The 27,142-nt window shown below is 43.1% G+C and overlaps 1 protein-coding gene across 1 annotated transcript in view; it reads left to right on the forward strand.

Moving 5' to 3' along the window:
* The window catches only part of LOC126212788 (uncharacterized), a 344,572-nt gene that overhangs the window by 199,217 nt on the left and 118,213 nt on the right, over positions 1-27,142 (forward strand). The window contains exons 37-39 of the mRNA XM_049940191.1: positions 6,178-6,367; positions 15,965-16,297; positions 26,639-26,796. Coding sequence (XP_049796148.1) covers positions 6,178-6,367; positions 15,965-16,297; positions 26,639-26,796 — 681 coding nt within the window. The remainder of the gene's footprint in view (positions 1-6,177; positions 6,368-15,964; positions 16,298-26,638; positions 26,797-27,142) is intronic.

The raw sequence follows: 27,142 nt of genomic DNA on the forward strand, positions 1-27,142 counted from the left end.
GGAAACGACGTCACCTCGATCTCTTTTTCTACACTCGTCTCGGTCCCCTCCTCCTACACCCTTCCGTACTCTAGCCGCAGAGGCTGTGTTGTCATTTGTGTCTGCTGTTGCACTGTATGTGGGCCTACATTGCCTCCACATTCGATGTGCTCATTTCGGCCTCATCGATTGGCTGTCATTTAATAGCCATATCTCCACATTGTTGGATGACCTGTTATCAGAAAATTTTTGCTCCAAATCATCATGCCTGACTCTGTTCTGACCTCATTATATATACTAACGGAAGTGTGTAACACTCGCCTGCTGTGACACAAACTAGTGTTCCCCTCTGGGAGGATTTTGAGTTTTGACCGTGCATGTGTGTAAAGGATGAGGGTATTGGACAGTAATTTTGAATTTATTGCAATTAATAGAAAAACTAACAGGCTTTTACTTTGGGGATAATGAAAGTAGTAAAGTTCATATACGAATGAAAAATTGAAGGGTCGCCAGCCCAATTACGAACATTGATTTGAAGTATTATGTTCAAGAAAAATGATTATTAGTTGTTGTACTGACCTTCATTAAGGTTCCCTTTGTATAGCACACTGGATACATACGAATAAGGGACAATCTAAGTTGTGGGTAGCAGTAGTTATCACTAATGCACAAACCAGTAATCCTAGAAAGCAAAACTGTACCTCACTCGTAATAATAACTGTTACAATCACGATCATTACATGACTCAGTTCTGAGATGTTACTGCAGGAAGCACTGAACTGAAGTTGGATGTGGAAAGGTTTCTGACTAAACTAACATAAAATTAACACAAATAAAATTAAATAATACCACAATTGCACTGTTTATACTCCCTTTTATATAACTGTATCAGATTTCTTTACTAGCAGTAATATTCTAGTTATCTTTCTAATATGAGAAAATTATGGTGGGGACCCATAGACTGATACTGTATCACTAGTCAAACTCTATGACTATTTCATTAGTGACATTCAGTTCAACTAAATTTAATTCTTAGCTCCACTCGGAATAGTTTATGTTTTCATCCTTCAGAGGAAACACTGAGCTCAGTTAACCTCAATAAATAAATAAATAAATAAATAAAATAAAATAAAAATCGTTCATGATAGCAATCGAGGCTAAATTATGTTTCAAATAAGATTAACTTGTGTGCCTTTTTCATCACCTCTGAAGCAGGTATTTTAGACAGTAACATTTACACAGTCCGGCACTGAATTTTAGCACGTTTAATACACAGAAATAAATCACTAATTCATTAGAAAGAGGATAGTCGGTTTTCTGAAAATTTAGGAGGGGATCCTGCATAGGTTCATGATTAGGATAAAAGTTATGGTTCTAAACACAGGTTTATAGCACTTGGATTATTACTGTAAACACTCACACAAATTAACTGGTCCATGCTCAGATACACATCTGTATGCATGAAGTTGGTGGAGCAGTGGCGAAGTAGTGTTGGCAAGCGACGTGGTGTCTAACTGTACTCACGGCTCTTCATGTTTGAATGTTCTTTACAATTTCTTCTCGGTGACGGATTTTTTACGTGTTAGAGCCATTCCTTGTTGCCAAGAGCATCGTGCAACAGCCAAAACCAAATCAGAGGCAAAATTCCTTGCAAAAAGGCTTCCAAATGCTTCCCTAAGCACCCTCGATGTGTACTGTGCAACGGCTAGCCACTGACTGCATACCATTCCCACCGCGTAGCCGCCCAGTTAGACCGCTAAAACCACCTTTTACATCACGTCGAGTCACTTCTGTGACGGAGGGGCCTCCCTATACCTTTTATGTTATACAATACAAGCGTCCAAAGCGTGAACCAGCTTTCAGTGTACAATGTTTTCTTTATATACACACCTACATTATGAAATTTCATTATTTTAAACATTATTTAGTCTTTTCTTTACATACATTACAAACTTTAAATTCGCTGTCGCAAATCGATGACCTTAAGTAACAAAGAAGAAACACTTCATAATCAAAGATACACAGTTACATAGTATAAATCTACTTCTAATCGATATAGGTGTTACAAGTGGAAATGGTTAATTCTTGAACACCTTCAGCAAACACTATCGGACCGATCCTCTAGTATTTCTTTGCACGTTCTGTATGTCGATTAAATTTTTGTCATAATGTGTGCTTATTTTCAGTACAGATAAAAGCCACTCTTGCAAACAAATGGTGTATGTAGTTGGTAGCTGTTGGGTGAGGGTAATATTCTGGAACTTCACAGGTGGGAAGGACAACACAGCATGCCCAGAAAATATGCACGTGCAGCTTATCACTATCTTTCATACTGTAAGGAAGGGTTAATCTTTGGCACTAGGGACGTGTGAGCATTAGACCGACAGATCGCACAGACAGTTGGCTGTGGTGCAATCGCTGCAGAACGAGTGCCGGTGAGACGGACTCGGGACAACAGTGTGGCAGCAAGAGCTGGCGCGAGTCCTTCCAGAAGGGCTACACGTCCAGGAGATAGTAGGATTGTTCGACTGGCTCTAATGACTAGATGACGACGACAGCTGAAATCTGGGCAGAGGTTGCAGGCAGTGTGTCACTGTGAACAGTCAGGAATGGTGTACTGTAAGCTGGTTTTAGATCTCCGGCTGCTGTTCGTAATTTGTGCCGTACCACCCCCAACGGAGACTTTGTTCCGTGTAGAGCGAGTGTCAACTGGGAAACTGAAGCGTTCTGTGGTGTTCAGTGACGAGTCTCGCTTCTGCCTGCGGTGATCAGATCTGTGTCAGTGACTCCTGGAACTGCGGTGTGAGGAATTATTGTATACGATAAAGGGTCTGATTTGTTATTGTAGAATGAAGACTGACTCTCGCCAGCACGTGGCGAGAATAGTAAATACTTTTGTCGTACCTCTCGTGAACGGGCTAACTAATGGCAGGATAATGCGAGATCCCACACTGCGTTTCTCACCGTGAACACCTCGAGGACCGCTCAGTCCCCTGATTTTTCACGTGTAGAACATATTTGGAGTTCAGAGTACAATTCACATCGATGTTGTCGACAGAAGATGGCCCCGAATGCAGTGAAAGTCCGAGTACCTATTAAGTGATGAATATCTCCAGAAAGTTTGATAAGTACTGGACTGGTGCTTTATGGTGAACACATTCCGTGTCTATCAGTGAAATTGTTCCTATTACATCTCCACTTCTGTACATTTCATTCAACTACTATTTCATATAATTTTGTCACAGGTAGAAGAGTTTCAACGAGCAGAACACGACACGTCACTGTTAACGGAGACAAGTCTCAGTCGTGAAGAACTCAGTGCGTATGCCGAGAGAGTTTTATAGGATCATTGCTATTCGCCGTACGTATAAATGACCCCGTACGTAATGTCAGAGCTCCACGAGGTTTTCCATAAATCATTCTGCCGTGTACAAAAATGTCACAGTGGTAGAAAATTGTAACGGAATGCTAGAACACCTGCAGTGGATCGAGACTCGATTCGAGGATTGGTAACTGCCTCTCATCCTAAACATATGTTATGTGTAGTGCAGAAATAGACAGGAAGACTCGTTACCGAATGATTGCACAATTGTCCGACAATCACTGGAATTGTTATAGTCATTAAATATCTGTTAGTATGCATAGAGAGTGATTTAAAGAGGAATCACCACATACAGCTTATCACAGGTAAGACAGATGCTGGAGTCAGAGTCTGTGGAAGTCACGAACACGTGCAGCCCACTCACAGAGGCGCCACCTTAGAAAACTGCATTTGACTGATACTCGAATATTGCAATATAGGACAGATAGAAGATGGGTAGAGGAAATAGAGAAGATCCAAAGGAGAGCAGCGCATTTCGTCACAGGTTCAGTTAGCAAACACGAAAGCATCACAGAAATGCTCAGCAAACTCGTGTGGCAGAAACTGCAAGAGACGCATTCTGCACGAAGTTGCAGTTCTCTGCTGTTGTTCCGAAACCAAACACTCCTATAAGTGCCGACCAACATATTACTTCCCCCTACATATATATATATATTGCAAAAACACCGTGAAGGGGCCATCCGTAAATTACGCCACATATTCAGGGGGAGGGAGGGGTCAACAAAGTGTGACATCCTCTGGCAAGGGGAACGTGGTGTGTCGTAAGCTTCAAAGCTTTGTTTTGTATTACAGCTCTTAAGTTCAACTCTATCTAAAAAACTTTATAACATTACCAATTCTATCATTATTATTTACTAAATTTAATTGCGTTGCTTTCTGTCACGTGGCGGCCACACGATGTGACAGTCGTTCGCACTCACTGTACGTACGGCGTCACACGTTGACCGCCTTTGGCGCGCACCGGAAGGCTGATACCGCCTTTGCTGCTTCGCAAAAGCTGCCACTGCTCCAATTTCGTCTGTGTCGAATTGTTCATATTATTCGGTCGAAATACGAGTTCTAACAATTGACCAGATAGGAGTACCAGCTCTCTCAGTGACAAAGTCTTCTCCGGTCATGGGGCGAGTCCTGGCGTCGTGTTCCAACCTTTTGACAAGTTTCCCGAGCCGTATCGGGCGAAGTGTCGGGTTCGTGTCCAGTCTGTTAGGCTGCAGACTCCGGTGCCGAGACCGGGCGGGTCGAGCACTGGTGCCGCCTGCCTGTGCTGCCCGCTGCTCCTGCCAGTTTCACACGAGTGTGTTCCCGACTTATTTTTGCCGACACCTCGTCCCGTGCGGAGCTCGGTCGGAAACAACTGTCCGGTTAACGAGATCGTCACGCGTCCGTCTTTCCTCTGTCTCTTTCGCGAGTAAATCTCCGGACGGTGTCGGTGCGACACGGGACCTTATTCCGTTCGAGGCTGCAGTGACACCGACGAGAGGCACAGACAGAGGTGGCGGGCCGAGCCTACGGCTTCTGGGATTTGACCGTCAGAGAAGCAGTGGAAGTGCGAGTACAGAACATTCTCGGCAACCTAGGTGGCAATTCCGAACTGAAATCTGCACGGGGTGTGGCGTTTACAAAAATGCGTAGGGAACGTGCCGACGAGAAAGTGGTGAATGCAGCGGGTAGAATGGGGCAGGCAGCATTGGCCCGTCAGAGCCCTCTACAGCATCGACCGTGAAACCTCTTCCAGAGACGTGTGATTGGCCCACCTGTTAAGCCCTCGAGAAGTGAGTTTACGGTCCGGCATTTGTAAAGGAACGAACCCGACACGTCACCCTGTAGTGCCTAATAAAAAAGAAGAAGAGAAGAAAAGAAAAGGTTGAAAATATGGGAAGAAATGGTGAATAAAAAAGGGGTTTTAAAATCGTTAATGACCGTGAAAAAGGGAAAGAATGAAATGTAAATCGGACTTCATATTACAGAAAAACTATCGGACTTCGTGATTCGGAAAAGCTATTGTTGGGGTGGTCCTTGTGGCGTTTGTGAGGAAAAGTCAAACCAATTTCCACAACAAAAATTATTTGAAAGAGAACAGAGAATAACAAAATGTGATTAACAGGGGGAAATGCGTAGATAAGAGTACATTCATTACCAAGTTAATATGTCTTCTCTCGTGCGGCGTTCAGGTCTTGTTCGCCAACAATCTCCTGCTTCATTTCTGCATGAAAAAGTCGCAGCTGCTCCAAAATCTTGAAGTAAATTTCATCGTCCAGGAATTACTAATGTCTACAAATTAAAACCATCTTGATCTTGAATGCAATGTATTTTACGGCTGCTTCCATCCTCCAAATTTCATACAAGCTTCCACAATACTATATGTCTGCACATCAATACGTTTTTATGTCTTAATCAGACGAAGACTAACGAATAAGTTTTTACATCAGAATCGTACCGAGACTAGCGAATAAGTGAAGTTAAGCTTTCGCTCTCAAGAGACAATAGCGGGTAGAAAACAAAAAGAGTTATAATTTGGTGTACCTTCCTTTTCTTATAAATATTTTCTCTGCCGTCGAGCGCTCATACAGCTGCGATGGTATAATTTATATCTGAGGGAACGAGTGTAGCGCGGCGAAATTCAAAGTCCCGCTACAACCCGAAGTACTAGGTAGGAAGAGTAGGTAACTCGGTGAGACGTCGCAACGTCACGAATCGGCCGATAACCCGAGGAGATTCTCTCTACCTGCGAGATATTACGTTCCGTGGAGGCGAATGTCTTCGGGTGTGCTCGGACGACTCGCCTGCCAAACAGTTCCCATATTTGTCTGTTGCAGACCCGCAGTACGGAGACGTGTCGGAGAACGGCAGATTGCGCCACTGGTGCGAGGAGCGGCCATTCCGCAGGACCCCGGCAGCGTCCGTGACCGTCCGCCGAGATCGCACGCGCCGCAGCCTGCGCCGGCACCCGCAGCGACGTCACACCGGCCTGTCGGAGCATCCCCAGCTGCCGGAGACTGCCACCGGGTGAGAGTCGGGGCCCTCGGAACTCCGAGCTCCTGCCACCACCACCGCCAGTGGTGGCAGAGGCGACTCCCTCGTGCATGAAGCTCAGTACCTCGTAGGCGACTCCCTCGTGCGGCTCACTACCTTGTAGCGTGACCGCATCCTCGGAAACCTTAGATATCGCGTCACATTCTTATTAATCTTAGATTCGTTGCAATTGTTTATACATTGTCATCCCAAAAAATTTATTGGTATGATGGTGCTTTTAATACTTCAAATGTTTTAAGTAGACCCCTCCTTTTGAGTACAATGCACAAATCATTCGTACAACCGTGTGAAACCCTCAGAAAATTTCTTCTTTCAGATGTTCAGCTTGCGTGTCACGTTGGCACGAATGTCAGGTATATCGTCTAAAGTTTTGTTCCTTTGTGTGAATCTCCGCACTTTGTCATCTTGCGGTAGGTTTCTGTCGAAAACGTAAAGTTTTGTCACGTCGTGACTTTTCCTAAAAAAGAATTTTCTATGTTCCGCATTTCGTTCTAGTCGTGGCCGGGTTTCACGCACTATTGTTCTAGTGTGTAAGTCAGAGTACGAAGGACAAGCTTCACAGAAAATTCTCTCTTCTACGAAACAGTCTCGAGAATTTCTTCGATACTCGATTTATCGGTGTTACTCCGTTACAGTGTGTTACGATGTCGACACACTACAGTCACGTGTGTGCAACTTACGACTGCCTGCTACAGTGGACTGTGCAACGAGGCAGCTTACGGGTCTAAGAAGAATGATACAACAATTCCCTTTTTGCCACATGTATCTTAAAAAATGGAATTGTAACAAAATATTTACCACCAATGTCTGGAGTTGCAATTGGTTGGTAGAATGCTTGCCTATTGATAATTCCTCAGTTTTATTGGTACAGATACCTTTCCAGTTTAAAGTGCTTCCTTGGACCTTAACATAACTTGTCATGTCTAATGCTGCACTGACAAAATGTGTATATCGCTTTCTCACAACAAATTTAAATTTCCAGTAATCTTGCCTGCAGCTTTTATAAAACACACGAATTGGATGACAGATTAAATTCCTAACCACTTAAATGACAATGTTGAGACATTTTTGGATTGAAAGTTTCCAACGTATTCACAAAATGAACTGACACAGACTGTACATCACTGAAGCCGGCCACTAACTAAACTTAGCTAGCACGGTGTTTGCCAGTCTGCACTTATATACTGAAGTGCCAAAGAAACTGTTATAGGCATGTGTATTCAAATACAGAGGTATGGAAACAGGCAGGATACAGTGGTCGAGTCAGTAACACCTACATCAGACAACAAGTGTCTGGCGCAGTTGTTAGATGGGTTACTGCTGCTACAATGGCAGGTTATCGAGATGTAAGTGAGTTCAAATGTGGCGTTATAGTCAGCGCACGGGAGCAATGGGCACAGCATCTCCGAGGTAGCGATGAAGTGGAGATTTTCCCGTACGACTATTTCACGAGTGTACCGCGAATACTAGGAATCCGGTACAATGTCAGATCTCCGACATTGCTGCTGTTGGAAAAAGATCCTGCAAGAATGTAAGCAACGGCGACTGAAGAGAATCGTTCAGCGTGACATAAATGCAATCCTTCTGCAAATTGCAGTAGATTTCAATGCTGGGCCACCAACAAGTGTCAGCGTGCGAATCGTTCCACGAAACATCACCGATACGGACTTTCGGAGGCAAATGCCCACTCGTGTACCCTCGACGACTGCACGACACGAAGCTTTATGCCTCGCCTGGGCCTGTCAACGACGACATAGGACAGTTGATGACTGGAAACGTGCCGCCCGGTCAGATGAGTCTCGTTTCAAATTGTATCGAGCTGATGGACATGTACCGGTATGGAGACAAGCCTCTCGAATCCGTGGACCCTGTATATCAGCAGGTGACTGTTCAAGCTGGTGGAGGCTCTGTAATGGTGTGGGGCGTGTGCAGTTGGAGTGATACGGGACCCCTGATACGTCTACATACGACTCTTGACAGGTGACACGTAAGTAAGTATCGTGTCTGATCACCTGCGTCCATTCGTGTCCGTTGTGCATTCTGATGGACTCAGACAATTCCAGCAGGACAATGCGACACCCCACACGTCCAGAATTGTTACAGAGTGTCTCCAAGAATGCTCTTCTGAGTTTAAATACTTTCGCTGGCTACCAAACTGCCAAGACGTGAACATTATTGAGCATATGTGGGATGTCTTGTAGCGTGCTGTTCAGAAGAGATCTTCAACCCTTCATGCTCTTACAGCCCTGCAGGGTTCACGGTGTCAGATCCCTCCAGCACTGCTTCACTGCGTGCTCGTGGCGGACCTACACGATATTAGACAGGTGTAGCAGCTTCTTTGGCTCTTCGGTGCACTCCCGTAATTATCCCAGCCCCAACCTGCGGTAACATACTTTCCCCACACCCTCCACACGATAGTGCGACCCCTCTGTCCTATCACCTCCTCCCATTCTCGTCTCCCACCTTGTTTATTTGCAGCCCTTTGCCAAGGCATCCGTCCGTCCTTGCCTGCTCCGATCCTTTTTGTTCCTTTTTCCTCCACCTCGCTGCCCCACAACCTCGCGACACTGCGCCTGTCGGTAGTCTAGTTCATGTACACTGAACCGGACAGTGTTCGTCTCTCTCCCCACCCATACATTACTGTCCCTTCCCCTTCTCTTTCGCCTTCCCCGCCCCCTCCAGATTGCTGATTGCATCAAACGTGATGTTGGATTCCGGCCTGAGATGCTTGAGTTGGTGATTTTTGGTGTGTGTGTGTGTGTGTGTGTGTGTGTGTGTGTGTGTGTGTGTGTGTGTCTGGCTGTCTGTCTGTCTTTATTTATGAAGACTGTGGCCAAAAGCTACATGTGAGTGCCTTTTAAATCGTGTCTGTCCACAGCTTGATGTGTCTTCTGTACGATAAGTAGCAGTCTGTCTTTTTCCTACATTGCTGATATTCCTACCTGGAGTTGCATTGTTTTATTTTTGATGTATTAAATACAAGTTTGTGTTACGCTTTGATTCAAGTCCTTGTTCTCATAGCCAAAATTTGTGCCCATAGTACACACACAGAAAGTGTCACCACGATATGTCCAACATTTCATCATCCTTTCCAGGCAATATAATCATGATATACCTGATTTTACATATGACCCCCATTAAAAAATTAGTTAGACAGAACCACGTATATACCAGCGTTATTTGGAAAGTAAGGTACGATTTCTTATAAAACACGAACTGTCCCAATTTTTTAAAAAAACTTTTTTTTTATACAATTATGTACAGGTTTCTTTCATTTTTATATGTGCTTAAAATATTTGTCTATACATTTGTTATGATGTTCTAAAAGTTTTTGTATCCCTAAGTTATAGACGACTGCCGCCTATGAAGATAACCAGTCTCTAATGCCTTCTTTCACCTCTTTGTCTGTTGCAATGTGCTTGCTGCCAGGAAACTCGTTTAGGCAGAGGAGCAAGTGAAAATCACTTGGCACCTGTCCTGGAATGTACGGTGGACGGACAGTCTGTTCCCGTTCAAAATATCTGATCATATTTTGGGCATGAATGGCAAAATGGGGGTCTAGCATTGTCAGGGAGCGAGACTCCAGGTGTCAGAAGTCCACTTTGCTTGTGCCGTATTTAACATCAAAGTTTAGTCAGGATAGCTCAGCAAGTGGCTGCATTTATTGTTGTTCTTGCTGCATAAACTTGACTGAAAAGACTGTGTGTCTATCCCTAAACACAGTGGCCATAACATTGCATTTAGATTGTCCAATTTCCCTCAACTTTGATTGGTGATGTCGTGTGATGCCATTCCTTGAGTGACATTTTGACTCTTGAGGCCATGTGAAAAACCCATGCCTCATCCCCTGTGACAGTTTTCTCTAAAAATTGATCGTTCTTCTTATGGCACTGGTCCAAAAAGCGATACCACAATCCCATCTTTCCATTTTTTCTTTCTCATTAAACAGCTCGAGAAACCGACGTGGACACGATTTGCGGAATAGCAGCTTTTCGGTGACAATTTTGTTCAAAGTTATTCTGTCCACATTCGGAAATTCCAGTGGCAAAGTTGAAATCGTGAACTGTCGGTCCTCACGAATCGTCCACATTTGGAAATTCCAGTGGTAAAGTTGAAATCAAAATCTTTTGAGATCACTGACGGTCAGCCCCATTGCAGTTCATCGAGGACATATTCACGTTCGTCCTTCAAAGCTGTCACCGACTTACACTCTCTGCTGTCGCTCGTCACACCGGGGATGTACACCACACGTATATGTCGATTTATTTCCGCTGTTGTCAGAAGCTAAATCACTAAGAGTTTTTAACAGTTGGCAGGCTGCTCAGTTGCTTTAAACATTTTGAATTCACTACTGTGACAACACCAATACAAATGGCATTGTCTGACGAACTAGGCACGCTGGGAGTCGGTGCACTTGTGCATTTTAATTGTTCGCACGACATTTGATTACCTGTGGCGATTTGGACCTTGCTTTCCTAATAACCCTTGCACAAAGTGGAAGAAGTGTTTGTTAAACACTAGGAGAAATGCTTGATGCACACGGTGCTGTCTTACAATACATTTATTCACTACCAGTTTCAATTGTGGCCCATCTTCAAAGTGGAAAAATATCTCTACTGTGACAACTTCACATGGCATACACCTGCTATTTAACCAGAAAAGCATACCCTATTGCTGACTTGAAAATGTAAGAAAATGATACGTAACACCATAATACAACTTGACCGAGTAGAAAACAACAATGAAAACTTGTAACAGCAGTAATGGCACAGCGCCATTGTTCAGGCCGAGAAGACCCACTAAGTTAACACACAAGAGTTGATCGAAGCAGCTCATTTTCTTACGTTTTCAAACCAGCAACGGCGTATACTTTTCTGGTTAAATAGCATGTGTATGCCATGTGAAGTTGTCACAATAGACATTTTTCCTCTTTGAAGGTGGTCCGTTGTCAAAACTGGTGGTAAATAAATGTATTGTAAAACAGCACGGTGTGTATCGTGCATTTCTCTAGGTATGCCGATGCCGATGCTGTTGATGAAAGTTGCCTGAAAAAAAAAGTTTTTGGTTTATTGAACAGTTGATGCTCAAGTGCAAAATGTCAGATAATGTGTATCAAAGACAGGTTTAATCTGTCTTTCTTAATTCTAGTTGAGTTTATGGTTTGTGTCATGTAATGACATATAATAAACATGTATTTTCTCCTCTGTGTTGTGATCCCTCTGTGCATGCGGTAGCACAAATGAATATTTACAAAATTTGTACAAAATGTTTTGATAACATGGTAATATGCATAGTGAGGCAACAGAATATTAGTGCTTACTTGGTAATTACAGACCATGTATGTATTATAAATGTCAAATAAACATGCATTTGCTGGTGCATTTAATTAGTGAAAACAAGTCTAAATTATCAGTGGTTAGGAAACGAGATAATCAGTGGCAGAATAAGTTCTCAAGAATCGCAGGCAATGAAAGTCAAGTATGGTAATTAATGAAAAGGCTAGCAATTTAGCTGGTTGGTGACACATAATATAAGTAGCGAAAAGACTAACAATACAGATACATATGTGACAACTACAGTAACTAAACAAATGGCTAAAAAAATTTAGTTAACCAGTGACAAGTGAGGTAATTAATTATAAGGCTAGCAAATGTAGATTAATATATGGCTGTGGATGGTGGTTGTAAACCAGAGCAACGATAAATTACAAATTTGTGTCTACCGCTAAGCAAAGGAGAAGGCTGATATACATACAAACAAACAGCACAGATTTATCAAGTATGAGCACCAATTCTTCCCGCGAGGTATTCAGAACCATTGTCTACTTCAGACATAATCGTACTTCGTATTCAGATATATACATAGTGCTATCATGTTCTCGTAAAATGCTTAAGCTTGGCAATTCTTTTCATTTCATTACTGCAACTAGTTTCATTGTTAAATTACTGTATATGGTTCACTTACAGTGGCCTATGCATGCCTAACTGTGACAATTCATAGTCAGGGCACAGAGTTTCTGTTTGTAAGGTAATTTTTCTCCCCTCCTAAGCTTCATTGCTGATTTTCAGTCTCTTTGCAGTACAGACTCTCCACCACATAATTTTTTGTCTTTAATACAAAGTGAAGGTATTTATATGGTATTAAATAAAATATGGGTAACATACTCAAGCAAATAACATAAAGCTTCTCTAAATTCGGTTTAATTACTATGTGCTTTATAGTCATTATTGTGTTAATTATCATTCAGTGTAGTGTCTGCATATATTTTGTGGGTATAGTTATTTATTGAGTCAATGTTATATATTTTAGTTTCAAGACCTAATGACATTGTAGTAAAATCTGTGTTCAGTTAGCATTTTCCGCCAGTGAATTACTAATTTAAAAAGTTTTATTAGATTATTAACGAAAAGAAAAAACAATATACCAATTTTGTTGCAATTCACACTCACTGTCTCCTCTCATATAACATCGATGATAGCATATCAAATCCCATCCTGAATCAGGTAGCTTGCACCTTGCCTAACCTTCCCCTCAGTAATGTGACATTGCTAATATCAGCAAACCCACATTGCACCATAGTGCCTATCTCAGCAAACCAATAGTTAGAAACCAGTAGTTAGTTCTGACACCTAAAGAAAAGAAAAAAAAAATTAAGTGGTGTGTAACTATTTCATAAGTTGCTTGGTAATCATTTAAAATAATGTGTACCCCTCTCTCTCACGTTACCTTGTAAACATATTTCTTTATTACTGTCATATCCTATAATGTAAAAGGATAGATAAAAACTGTACTTGCCAAGTGGTGGCAGAAGAACACACATATAAAAGTTATTAAATTTGCAAACTTTTGGAACCAGTGTCTCCTTCTTCTGGCATGAGAGTTGAAGGGGAAGAGAGAGGGGTGAAGGAAAAGGATTAGAGTTTGGAAAAGTTGCCCAGGTCAGGGGACAGTTTGCAGAAGGAACGAGATGGGAAGATGACTGTTGGGGGGGGGGGGGGGGGGCTGCACGGGAAGAGATTTGAAAACCCACGATCTTAGAAGCGGAAGGGTGGGTAATGCGCAGACAGAGATTACTGCCAAAACTTCGTGCATGACTTAATAAGAGCAAAAAGTAAGTGTATTGTATGCGAGGCAGATTGCAAAAAATAGACAGGTCAGAAAATGAAAGATAAAAAGGAATGAAGAAAGGAATAGTTACTGTGAAGAAACACTGAGACCAGAGAAATTAATATAAATTAAGGCCAGGTTTGTGGCGAGAACCGAGGATGTGTGCAGTGCCAGTTCCTACCCGCAGAGTTGTGAGAAAGTAGTGTCTTGGGGAAGAATCCAGATGGCACGGGGAAACAGGAACCGAGGTCAGTTTGGTCATGTTGTGGAGGATGGTCTGCAACAGCATATTGTGTGTTGCCAGTATACACCCTCTGCCTCTTCCCACTCATCTTAACTGATAACTTGGTGGTAGAATGAGATTTTCACTCTACAGTGGAGTGTGCACTGATACGAAACTTCCTGGCAGATTAAAACTGTGTGCCGGCCCGAGACTCGAACTCGGGACCTTTGCCTTTCGCGGGCAAGTGCTCTACCCGACTGAGCTACCCGAGCACGACTCACGCCTTGTCCTCACAGCTTTACTTCTACCAGTATCTCGTCTCCTACCTTCCAAACTTTACAGAAGCTCTCCTGCGAACCTTGCAGAACTAGCACTCCTGAAAGAAAGGATATTGCGGAGACATGGCTTAACCACAGCCTGGGGGATGTTTCCAGAATGAGATTTTCACTCTGCAGTGGAGTGTGCACTGATATGAAACTTCCTGGCAGATTAAAACTGTGTGTAAAGTTTGGATGGCAGGAGACGAGGTACTAGCAGAAGTAAAGCTGTGAGGGCGGGGCGTGAGTCGTGCTCGGGTAGCTCAGTTGGTAGAGCACTTTCCCGCGAAAGGCGAAGGTCCCGAGTTCGAGTCTCGGTCCGGCACACAGTTTTAATCTGCCAGGAAGTTTCAACTTGGTGGTAGCCATGCCAATGTCTACATAACAGCTGGTACGGTACGTGACGTGTCGTTTCACAGGTGGCTTTCCCTTTTATAGTATATGTTTTGCCAGTTACAGGGCTGCTGTAGTTGGTGGTAGGATGGTGCACAGGGCGAGTCTTACCGTGCGGACGGTCACAGGAGTAGGAGCCGTAAGGTAGGGAGATGGGTGCAGAAGGAGCGTAGGATATTTTGAAGATTGATAGGGTGATGGAAAGCAATTCTAGGCATAGTGGGCAAAATGTCAGATAAAATGGACCTCATTTAAGTATCTCATTGATACTTTCATGAAGAATGAATTACATCCAGTGAAGGCTGAGGTGAGAATGGTGATGTGTTGCTATCAGGAGAGCAGTATGGGAGGAAACATTTGACACGGAATGGATGGGGACTGTCAAAACTTAAGTACTGTAGTCTTTTAGTAGGTTAGCTGTGAAGATGAGATCAGTGTCAAGGAAAGTGGCGTGGGATTCGGAATAGGACTGTGTGAAATTTAATTGGAAGAATCTACTTAGAGTTTCCAAGAATTGTAACAGGTTAGTCTTACCATAAGCTCAAATGGCAAACATGTCATCAATGTACCTAAACCAAACCAGGTGCTTAAGGCTTACGGGTCCCAGGAAGGAGCCATCCTAGTTCCCACAGTTGTGCCCCTTTCTGTTTATACGTCTGCCCTCGAAGATAAAGTAGTTGTTGGTAAGTATGACATTGATTAAGGTGAGCAGGAAGGATGTCACAGGTCTGGAATCTGGTAGGCTCTGGTAGAGGCAGTGCTCAGCTGCAGACAGACCGTGTTCATTCAGGATGTTGCAATAGCCACATGTGGCATCAATGGTGAATAGCATGCTGTGTGGTGGGATTGGTACGGGCAGATTTCAGTAGATCTAGGAAATGGTTGGTGTCTTTAATATTGGAGGGAAATCTTTGTAGTATGGGTTGCAAGTGTTGATCAACAAAGCCAGTTATATGTTCAGTGAGTGCTTTGAAGCCAGTAACCACAGTATGGCCAGGGTGATTGGGTTTGTGGGACAGACAGTCTCAAAGAGCTGTCGTGTTTAGTGGTCGCCGATCTAAATTGCTCCGTTTACACCTGTAAGATGTGTCGTCTCGCCAGGATGTCGGCACGCGATTGAATTTGTCGTGATGTTCTCCTCGAACTTCCCAGGTACTGTAGTTGCTATACCGTCAGCTGCACGGAGTCGACTCGTTCCTCTCGAAACAGAGTACTGACTCTGCCACCATTGTTCCTCTGCCTTCTGAAATTGTACAGATAACGTAGCGTACGGTCCGTGTCCAGTCAGGTAATATGTAACTCTGCTCGGTGGATGAAACAATTGTGTTTTTAGTCTCTCTGTGATGTTAGGCAGAATTTTTATGTTCTCTTGCTTCGACTGAAGTGTCCTGTTAATTTTGCCGTGTTATATTAATATTGTGCTTTTGGCTTCAGTTCCAAATATCCTACGTACTTCCATTTTTTCTTCAACTAATATAGAGCACCACAAACCTCTAACCTTCGAACACTGTCTCTGTCGCACTGAAACAGCACCTCCACCCTGTCAGTGAGGCTACCGGTTTCCGACATCGGCGGTACTTGCGAGGCCGCCTCAAACTCGTCCCGACCCGGCGACGGTCGCTGCGAGGACGACACTCCCGCGTCGGACGTAACGGCGTCTCCGGGCGGCGCCACTACTCCGACTCCCGTCTCCGGTGGCGGGTACGGCGACAGCACGGATAGCACCGGCGGGGGAACCGCTGCCGGTGGGGCGAGGGAGGATCGGCACTCTGGTGACGCTGGCTCAGCCTGGGCTGCCAGAAAGAGGCCGCCCCACTCCTACACTGAGCTCAGCGCTATGGCCATAGCGCACTCGCCAAACAGGTTGGTAGCACTGCTGCAGAGTGATAAATACCTTCACGAAAATACACTGTGCCATCCTTAATACATCCCACTGTAGTTTTGGCACTTCCCACGGTATCTTAGACACATTGTACATCTACACGATTACTCTGCAATTCACATTTAAGTGCCTGGCAGAGGGTTCATCGGACCACAATCGTACCATCTCCCTACCATTCCACTCCCGAACAGCGCGCGGGAAAAACGAACACCTAAACCTTTCTGTTCGAGCTCTGATTTCTCTTATTTTATTTTGATGATCATTCCTACCTATGAACGTTGGGCTCAACAAAATATTTTCGCATTCGGAAGAGAAAGTCGGTGACTGAAATTTCGTAAATAGATCTCGCCGCGACGAAAAACGTCTTTGCTTTAATGACTTCCATGCCAACTCGCGTATCATATCTGCCACACTCTCTCCCCTATTACGTGATAATACAAAACGAGCTACCCTTTTTTGCACCCTTTCGATGTCATCCGTCAATCCCACCCTGTAAGAATCCCACACCGCGCAGCAATATTCTAACAGAAGACGAACGAGTGTAGTGTAAGCTGTCTCTTTAGTGGACTTGTTGCATCTTCCAAGTGTCCTGCCAATGAAACACAACCTTTGTCTCACCTTCCCCACAATATTATCTATGTGGTCTTTCCAACTGAAGTTGTTCATGATTTTAACACGCAGGTACTTAGTTGAATTGACAGCCTCGAGAATTGTACTGTTTATCGAGTAATCGAATTCCAATGGATTTCTTTTGGAACTCGTTTGGATCACCTCACACTTTTCGTTATTTAGCGTCAACTGCCACCTACCACACCATACAGCAATCTTGTCTAAATCGCTTTGCAACTGATACTGGTCTTCGGATGACCTTACTAGACGGTAAATTACAGCATCTGCGAACAACCTAAGAGAACTGCTCAGATTGTCACCCAGGTCATTTATATAGATCAGGAACAGCAGAGGTCCCAGGACGCTTCCCTGGGGAACATCCGATATCACTTCATTTTTACTCAACGATTTGCCGTGTATTACTACGAACTGCGACCTTCCTGACAGGAAATCACGAATCCAGTCACACAACTGAGACGATACCCCCATAGGCCCGCAACTTGATTAGAAGTCGCTTGTGAGGAACGGTGTCAAAAGCTTTCCGGAAATCTAGAAATACGGAATCAACTTGAGATCCCCTGTCGATAGCGGCCATTACTTCGTGCGAATAAAGAGCTAGCTGCGTTGCACAATAACGATGTTTCCTGAAACCGTGCTGATTACGTATCAATAGATCGTTCCCTTCGAGGTGATTCATAATGTTTGAATACAGTATATGCTCCAAAACCCTACTGCAAACGGACATCGATGATATAGGTCTGTAGTTCGATGGATTACTCCTACTACCCTTCTCAAACACTGGTGAGACCTGCGCAATTTTCCAATCTGCAGGTACAGATCTATTGGTGAGCGAGCGGTTGTATACGATTGCTAAGTAGGGAGCTATTGTATCAGCGTAATCTGAAAGGAACCTAATCGGTATACAATCTGGACCTGAAGACTTGCCCGTACCAAGCGATTTGAGTTGCTTCGCAACCCCTAAGGTATCTACTTCTAAGAAACTCATACTAGCAGCTTCTGTAGCCGCAAGTTGGCACGTTTCGGCCAGCACTTTCACCCGACATCCTGAATTATTTGTCGGAAATATTCCGGTCTCTATCTTCCCTCACAGTTCTTACCGTGTAAGTTGCCCCCCAGTACCATTTCCCCTGGTGTCGTAACACGTGTTCCGTCATCCCCCTTTATCTTGTTGCCCGTGTTTTTGACATGTGTCCTCTCCACACTGATTCTGTGGAGAAACTCTTTGCTTCTCATCTTAACAGACCACCTAATTTTGTACATCATTCTACAGCCCCACGTCTCCAACTCGTCGATCCTCTTCTTCTCTGGTGTCTCCGCAGTCAGTTATTCATTACCATACAGTGCTGTTCTCTAAATGTACATCCTCAGAAGTGTATTCCTTAAATTGAGACCTATGTTTGGTAGACTTCTTTTGTCCAGAAATGCTCTCTCTGCATGTGCTTGTCTCTGCATGTGCTTTCTTAAATCTGTCTGTGTGTGTATTTTTACTTTTTCCCCCCTCATTCATTCATTCTTTCTTTCTTTCTTTCTTCCCCCTCCCCAATGATTTATCTGTGATTTCACATCTGCTGCTCCCCATGACTTCCTGTTTGCCTTGTGTACTCGTATCTAGGCCTACCTGTGTGTTGCTGTTCATACACCATTCCCTCAATCAAAATTTTCACCAAAGAGCAATGTCGTAAAATGCGGTTAAGGATGCCACCTTTCCACTTCTGTTTGTTCTTTATTGTCGACTTGTTAGAGGACATCATAACTGCTTACTTGAGCAGCGCAGGTGATCTTCAACACTCCCTGCATCCCCTATCATTCGTGTTTCGCATCCGTACGGAGCAGTTCCCTGAACTTAATAATCCATTAATCCATTTCTGCAGTGTGTTAGCAGGCGTTTCCTTTATATTAAGTCCTTTTGTTTTGTATAATCCTTGCTAGAAAATGTCACATTGGCAATGATTGGGTTAATATTTCTTTTCCCTTTATGTGCAAGGGTGTATCCAAAAGAAACCAACCTAATTTTTTGATGGTCAGAGCTCTTGAAGTAACGTGTTTTGCCACTGAGAGTGCACGCAGCAAACATTCCGTGCCATCGCTGAAAGAGGTGAGGACTAGTTTCAGCAGAGTTTGTCAACAGTTGTTTTGTCTGATTGCTGTTTTTGCAGTGGATGATTTTTGTGAACAGCGTGCGGCAGTAAAATTCTGCCTTTTTCTCAGAAAAAGTGCAACAGACCGTGAAATGTAAAAAATGTTTATAAGGACAATGCTACAGGGCAGTTTCACCAGTTTTGAAACAGATAAACCAATTGAACATCATTGGTTTACCTGTTTCAAAACTGGTGAAATGTCAGTTGATGATGAACCTCTTTCTGGTCGGCCTTCTATGGCCCGAACAAATGAAAATGTTGGAAACATTTGTGCAAGACCGGCGACGGACCGTTGAAGAAATTGTGGAGATGTCGAGAGTGAGTTGAAGTTCAGTGCGGCGGATTGTGACAGAAGATTTTAGAATGAAAAGGGTGGGTGTCAAATTAGTCCCATGACTGCTGACTGTTGAACAGGAACAAGTTCACGTGCAAGTATGGTCTGAAAGAAGAGTCCCAAAATGATACAAACTTTTTTTTTTCCCCAAAATTATTGCAAGTGATGAAACTTGGCTCATCAAGTGAAATAAAACATGAAGACAATGCTGATTTGTGTTTTTGATGTGAGAGGAGTCATCCATTCAGAGCTTGCTCCGCAAGGGCAGGCCGTTTAACTAGGCTTTCTTCTTGGAAGCTTTGAAAAGATTCTGCAACAGTGTGCGGTGGAAGTGGCCTGATTTGTGGCAGTTGGGTGACTGGTTTTTCCAGCATGACAATGTCCCTCCTCACACAGCCCTGTCTGTACGACAACTCTTGACAAAAAATGGCATGGCCCCTTTACCTCAAGCCCCATACTCACCCATCCTCACCCCCTTCAACTTTTTGGTTTGTTTTTTAGAATGAAAAGGAGACATGAAAGGATAGTGTTGTGCTGATGTTGCCAATGTGAAGAAAAATATGGGAGAGGTGCCATCAAGCATTATAAAATATAAGTTTAAACAATATTTTGAAAATGGAATAAAAGATTAGACAAGTGGAGAGCACTTTGAAGGGGATTGAAGGTTTGTGCTTAAAATGTGAATAAATAAGCTCAAAGTAAATAAAAAATTAACCCTTTTGTGAGCCGTGGGAAACAGGCTTCCCACTACAATGAACTCGCTCCTAGTCCCGTGGGACTCACAGTTCCCACCTCTGTACGGTGCTGCCACCTAGTGAACAGTATAGGGTACTACTTCCAATCGGAAGTTCCCGCCGTTTTTGCTGTACCTTCGCGCAGAGCCATTGTATAGCTGAGTCTTCCTCTGTAAAGGAGCCTTTCAGTGCTGTTTGCGTGACATTTTGTGACTTTTTTTCCTCAAAGCTGTGGTATAAGGTAAATACTATTGATGTACCCAAATTTATGAAGGAAAACGTAAAATTGGAACGAGGAAATTCCAGTTTGAAACAAAAGGAGCCATTTCTGCACTAAAATGGATGGATAACCATCCAGTCACTTTCCTGTCCTCAATTCATGACCCATGAGAAACATTCACAGTGAAAAGGAAAAACAAAGATGGTACTAGTACAGAGATTTCTTGTCCTGAAGTTGTGGCAGAATACAACAAAATAATGGGTGGTGTCGATATGTTCGATCAATTACGAGAAAGGTATGCTATTGGCAGACGTTCTGTAAAATGGTGGCACAGAACATTTTATATCCTTGTGGACGTTGCTGCAGTGAACAGTTTTATCCTGTGGAAAGTAAGTAAAAGAGAAAGTGGACAGCATGATCAGCTCACTTACAGGATCCATCTAGCCAGACAATCGATCGCTGGCTTCTCATCCCAAAAAAGGCATCGACCAAAACCTGTCTTTCTGGCAAAAAGGGGTAAAGTACCTGAAGATTTTCGTCATGTGGCTGTAGGGGAGCATCAATCCATTTTAGGAGAAACCTACTGGACGCGCCGTCATTGTAGTACCAAAGCTGCGGAAAAGAGCACTCGCTGTGTTTGTACGTATTGTCAAATACCACTGTGCATAGACCCGTGTTTCAGAAAATTTCATGGAAAGTAATTGTGAACAATCATTGTAACAAGAGAAGTAAATTTATCAAATAAATATGACATATATTGAAAAAGTTGTTTTTGTCATTTAACTCCAAGGAAGGGCAGTGGGAAGAATACTTCCCACCTTGTTGTGTGACCTCACTTTCACAGTTGGAGCAAATTTGATATTCTGTATGATAAATATACCTATGTGTTAACTACTACCTGCTCTCCATTCATTAAAAAAAAACTGCTCAGTAATTTTGCCCATGAAAGGGTTAAATAAGTTCAGTTTCTTTTGGGTAACCTCTCATGTATATAATGCAATAATACCGCTTATGAAGTTTCTGTTTGATTGGTGGCCATGTCTTTGCTATCATTGATTTCCAATGTCTTTGAGCTTCAATATACAAAAAGGCAGTGGAACATTTCAGTGGACATAATTTGTTGTCGAAACCACAGTTTGGTTTCAGGAAAGGAGTATCACAAAAAAATGCCATTTTTTCCTTCTGTACATGAGGCGCTAGCAGTAGATTGAGAAGAGTGATTGGCATGTCCAGGAAGTAAGAGTACGGAACCATTGACACCCAAAGGGATATTTGTTTGTTTATTTATTTTTTACAGAGTTGGTGATATTGCATTTAAGGGTAAGATGTTGGCGGTGTAATATAATTTTGTTTTTCTCACTTGGCTGATAACTCTCCTTTTAGTGCCACATTGAAATAAGTATTTCTATTCTGAATCCTGCCTGCTGCCAGCTGAGAAATGTAAACCTTTTATTTCATGGAAAGGTAAATAAATCGTTCCAGCTATTTAATAACATCAAAATTGTTTATGGGGATGGTGTCATGATGCATACAAATGGTATTGTGAGTTAAAGCTGGCAGAATGTGAGTCCACGGTGTACAAAAGAGTGAGTTTCAGCTGACGACTTAGTGCGGACTTCAATATAAGGTGGTTACAATAGTTTCCACAATGAACCTTTGTCTTGAAATCTGGCAGAAAATCCAAAGTGTCTCATGTCGTATGTAAAGTATGCTAGCAGCAAGACGCAATCTGTGGCTTCTTTGCGGGATAGCAGTGGAAATGCTATCAGCGACAGTGCTGTCAAAGCAGAGTTACTGACCACAGCCTTCTGAAATTCCTTCACCAAAGAAGGTGGAGTAAATATTCCGGAATTCGAATCAAGAACAGCTGCCAATGAGTAACTAATAAGTAAATATCATAGGATTAGTGAAGTAACTTAAATCACTTAATAAATGCAAGTCTTCCAGTCCAAACTGTATACCAGTTAGGTTCCTTTCAAAGCATAGCTCCATACTTAACAATGATATGCAATCGCTCGCTCGACAAAAGATCCGTACCCGAAGAAAGGAAAGTTGCACAGGTCACACCAGTATTCAAGATAGGTAGGAGGATCAATACACTAAATTACAGACCCATGTAATTAACATCAATATGCAGCTGGATTTTAAAATACAGTCATCATGGGTTTAGAAAACATTGTTCTTGTGAAACACAACTAGCTCTTTACACACACAAAGTGCTGAGTGCTATTGACAAGAGATTTCAGATTCATTCAGTATTTCTAGATTTCCGGAAGGATTTAACACTGTACCACACAAGCAGCTTGTAGTGAAATTGCCAGTGCTTATATCGTCTCAGTTATGAAACTGGATTCATGATTTTCTGTCTGAGAGGTCACAATTCTTACTAATTGACGGATAGTCATCAAGTAAAACAGAAATGATTTATGGTGTTCTCTAAAGTAGTGTTACAGGCCCTCTGCTGTTCCTTATCTATACAAAGGTTTTAAGAGAGAATTTGAGCAGCTGTCTGCAGATGATGCTGTCATTTGTTCTCTAGTAAAGACATCCAAAGATCAAAACAAATTGCAAAACAATTTAGGAAAGAGATGTCTATGGTGCAAAAATTGGCAATTGATCCTATGTAATGAAAAATGTGAGGTCATTCACACGAGTGCTAAAAGGAACCCGTTAAACTTCAGATACATGATAAATCAATTAAATCTAAAGGCCATAAATTCAACTAAATAGCTATGAATTGTAATTATGAACATCTTAAACTGGAAAGAACACACAGAATATGTTGTGGGGAAGGCAAACCAAAGACTGCATTTTATTGGCCGAACACTTAGAAAATCTAACAGATCTGCTAGAGAGACCGTCTACACTACACTTGTCTGTCCTCGGTTGTAGTACTGCTGCACGGTCTGGGATCCTTACCAGATAGGATTAGCTGAGTACACAAAGAAAGTTCAAAGAAGAGCAGCATATTTTGTATTACTGTGAAATAAGGGGGAGAGTGTCACTGACATGATACAGGATTTGGAAGGACACCATTAAAACACAGACATTTTTCGTAGCGGCAGAATCTTCTCACGAAATTTAAATCACGAACTTTCTCCTCCGAATTTAAAAGTATTTTGTTGGTGTCAATGTACATAGGGAGAAACAAATACCATAGTAAAATAAGGAAAATCAGAGCCCATACAGAAGGATGCAGGTGTTCATTTTTTCTGCACTCTGTTTTAGATTGGAATAATAGAAAATTATTGTGAAGGTGGTTTGATGAACTCTCTGCCAGGCACTTAACTGGAATATGTGGAGTATCAGTGTAGATGTAGATGAGATGGTAAATGAGATCGAAGAAGTGGTTTGTGGCACCTGTCGATTGACTTTGCATAAAGTGAACGATTATTTCCAGGAATCTCCACATCTCTTCTGCACGAAATCATTACGAACACTCTCAGTTTTTGATAGTTGTCTGTGAGGTGGGTAACGAAACAGATCGCAGATAGACATCGAGTAAACAGAGTTGTCTCTTCACGGGAATTTCTCGAATGCTTCGAACTGGAGAGTGATCAGTTGGTCAACTCTGTCGTGAATGGCTACTAAACGTGGGCGCTCCCTCGCAGTCGATGGAAAGAACTGTGGTTTTGACCCAAAAAAGTGTGGACTGTGGGTTTTGGGACTGTCGAGGGATTTTCGTCATCGAATTTTTGCAGTAGGAGAAAACTCTAAAACACCACTAAAGATGATGGCTATAGTTAGTGGCAGGTGTCTGCTTGTAGAATGACAGTGCACATACCCGCAGGACCAATGTCTCAAAGCAACTCTCGAATTCAGTGAGTTGGAACATTATCAGCCACTTTGCACAAAGCTGTGATCTGCCACCTTCAGATTTTCATATTTTCGCCCCTCTTATGGGTGGAAAAAGGGATTTCTGTCAATAGTGAGCTCCAGAGTTCCATCAAACAATGGATCAGAGAGGAACCAGGAAGTTTTTTTTGACAAAGATACCAGGAGGCTTATCCCTCAGCTTACAAAGTGCATTGAGAATGAATGTGGTTACTCAAAAAAGGGTGCTTGATGTACATATGTGAATTTCTCAAGTTTCATAAATGTTACAATGAAGTGAACACCCTTAGCTGCTTACAGGCATTGACATACGGCAACGGGGACAGATGAAAATGTGTGCCCCGACCGGGACTCGAACCCGGGATCTCCTGCTTACATGGCAGACGCTCTATCCGTCTGAGCCACCGAGGACACAGGTGAATAGCGCGACTGCAGGGATTTATCTCTGGCACGCCTCCCGCGAAACCCACATTCTCGACGTATTGTCCCGCACTACATTTGTAGTGCCCCTGCCCATTATAGTCATTACTCACAGCACGTTGCCGATTCCCCTAAGAGTTCGGGCACTGTTTGTGCATTTGCACAGAAGAAGAAGATGGTTGAGGTGCCGGTGAGTCTTAACTATGTATATACTAAAAATGTGTTATCTATTTGATTTTTAAACACTTGACTGCTGCTAATTTCTGGACATGCCTCTTATTTTCCTTGATTTAACAGAAACACTTCATTGTGTGGATAATGCAACATTTGCATAAGTTGTAACATTACGGTGCTAGAGAAAACTTTCAACAATAGTTCACTTCATATCTGGGATGTAGGAAGTAAAAAGTTGAGGTTTGAACGTGACTGTGGTCATTTAAAGTTTGGGGGGGGGGGGGGGTGCTTGCCATAAAGTTCTGTTGTGCGGATGACACGAGAAGATAGCGGACACGATGTAAATAATATATTTGTGAGGCGAGTCAGTAGCCTCAGCATGTGGCTTTCAGAGAACATATTTTCTGGCGTGCGACTCTTGTAAAATCGAAATTGTTTTGTGCCAAAATGATCAGACACTTGGTGCAATGGACCATATTAAATCTCCAGGGCATAGGGTAGATGGAATACTTCCTTGGAAGTGTGACATTCCAGATCTTGTGCAGAAACCAAATGCTGCTATCTTCACTATTACAATTGCACCACACAGTTTATTCCCCGATGCCTTCACACGTGCGCTACCATCGTGTCACTCCTTCTTAACACTGTTTTTCATATGTTTCTTTCTTTTCAATTCTGTGGTGAACCTTCTCGTCACTTGTCATACCAATCCACCTCATTTTCAACATCGTTCTATAGCACCACATCTTACACGCACTCTTGTCGGGTTTTCCCCCACAGGCAGTCACTTCGATACAGTGCTGTTTTCTAAAAGCAGAGTCTCTGAAATTTCTTCCTCAAATTAACACCTGTGTTTGTCACTGGTAGGCTTCCCGTGGCCAGGAATGCCCTCTTTGCCTGTGCTATTCTACTTTTTACACTGTCCTTGTTTTTTCTACATCAAGTACTATTTTGTGTACACAGTAGCAGACTGTCATAATTTCACGGTCCACAACCTCGTCGGTACTAACCACCGTAGCCGAGGTCACTCACGTGCACCTGTGCGGTGGCACCTGACCCGGAGGTAAGTCAGTTCGAATCCCGGTGGTGGAAGAAATTAATACTGCCAGTATTTGGCCGGCAGGGGGAGGTGGGGTGGTCGCATAAAGTTTCCGATCACCAGACTTTGTGACAGTATTGTGGTTTAAATACCGACCTCTCCACAGTGTCTCGTGCAGTGAGGACACGTGACACGCTCAATGACGATCCGTCCGTCAGACGAGGAGCTTAAGCTCCGTGGCCCCCTCACTGCTCTCGAAGAGGAGTGGGCAGTGTGTCAGCGTGGGGCTTCACCCTCTTCCTTCTCTCATCCTCTGCAATATGAACATGAAACTACACACACACACACACACACACACACACACACACACACACACACACACACTCATTACAGTCACCTGAACTTAACTGGTACACATACACACAAAGACCTCATATCTCATGAAGGAAAAGTGTCTGTGGGCACGAAGGACAGGGAAAACTTTGCCAATTAGGTGGCAGAACCTGCCCTTTGGAGTCTCCCAGCTGTTCGTGCCGTACACCTTTACTTTACTTTTATCTTGTCAGTAAATAAAATAAGGCAATAGAGCATCGATAACTGTGCTTCTCGTGAGCCTCAAAGCCTGGAAACCTATAAAACGACTGTTTATTTGTCCAGTTGTACGAAGTAAAGAGGGTTAAAGTAAACTGTCAGTCACTCCTCGTGAATGTGCTGAAAAGTGCCTTCTGTCCCTAGTTCCGACTCGGGCTCCTCTTCGGATGATCTGGAGTGATCTTTTGTGCTTTTGTTTGTCTGACAGGAGGGCCAAGCTGTCTGAGATCCACACCTACATCGTGAACCACTTCCCCTACTTCACACACAGGAAGAAGATCTGGCAGAAAGCGTTGAGCACCATCCTGTCGCACAAAAAGTGTTTCGTCAATGTGCCGCAGAAGGGCGGCAACTACTGGACGCTCGGTAAGTCCCACGGCGGGTTGCAGGGCTGCTGAATGTGACGTCGTGTCCTCTTCTTTTCCTTCACGTGTTGCCGATAAAAAAAATTAAAAGGTTCTTTGGCTTTCGGCCATGTCAAGTGGCTAAAACACCGTGAGCTTCCGACTGAGCAGCCCGTGTTAAATGTAACCATTTTCGTGGCTACAATTCGACTACTTAAGGTGTTCACAGTCGACTATTTTGAATGGGCTGTGGATCTCGGGTTTGTTGCTATATCTCCAACTGAAGTAATCTCACTTACCACTTATATGTGTGTCAGGCAAATTACATCTAGTTAATCAAGAAAATAATATAGCCGAAAAAGTCAAAA

The sequence above is a fragment of the Schistocerca nitens genome, chromosome 11 (assembly GCF_023898315.1).
Source record: "Schistocerca nitens isolate TAMUIC-IGC-003100 chromosome 11, iqSchNite1.1, whole genome shotgun sequence".
In the NCBI taxonomy this organism is placed as follows: domain Eukaryota; kingdom Metazoa; phylum Arthropoda; class Insecta; order Orthoptera; family Acrididae; genus Schistocerca; species Schistocerca nitens.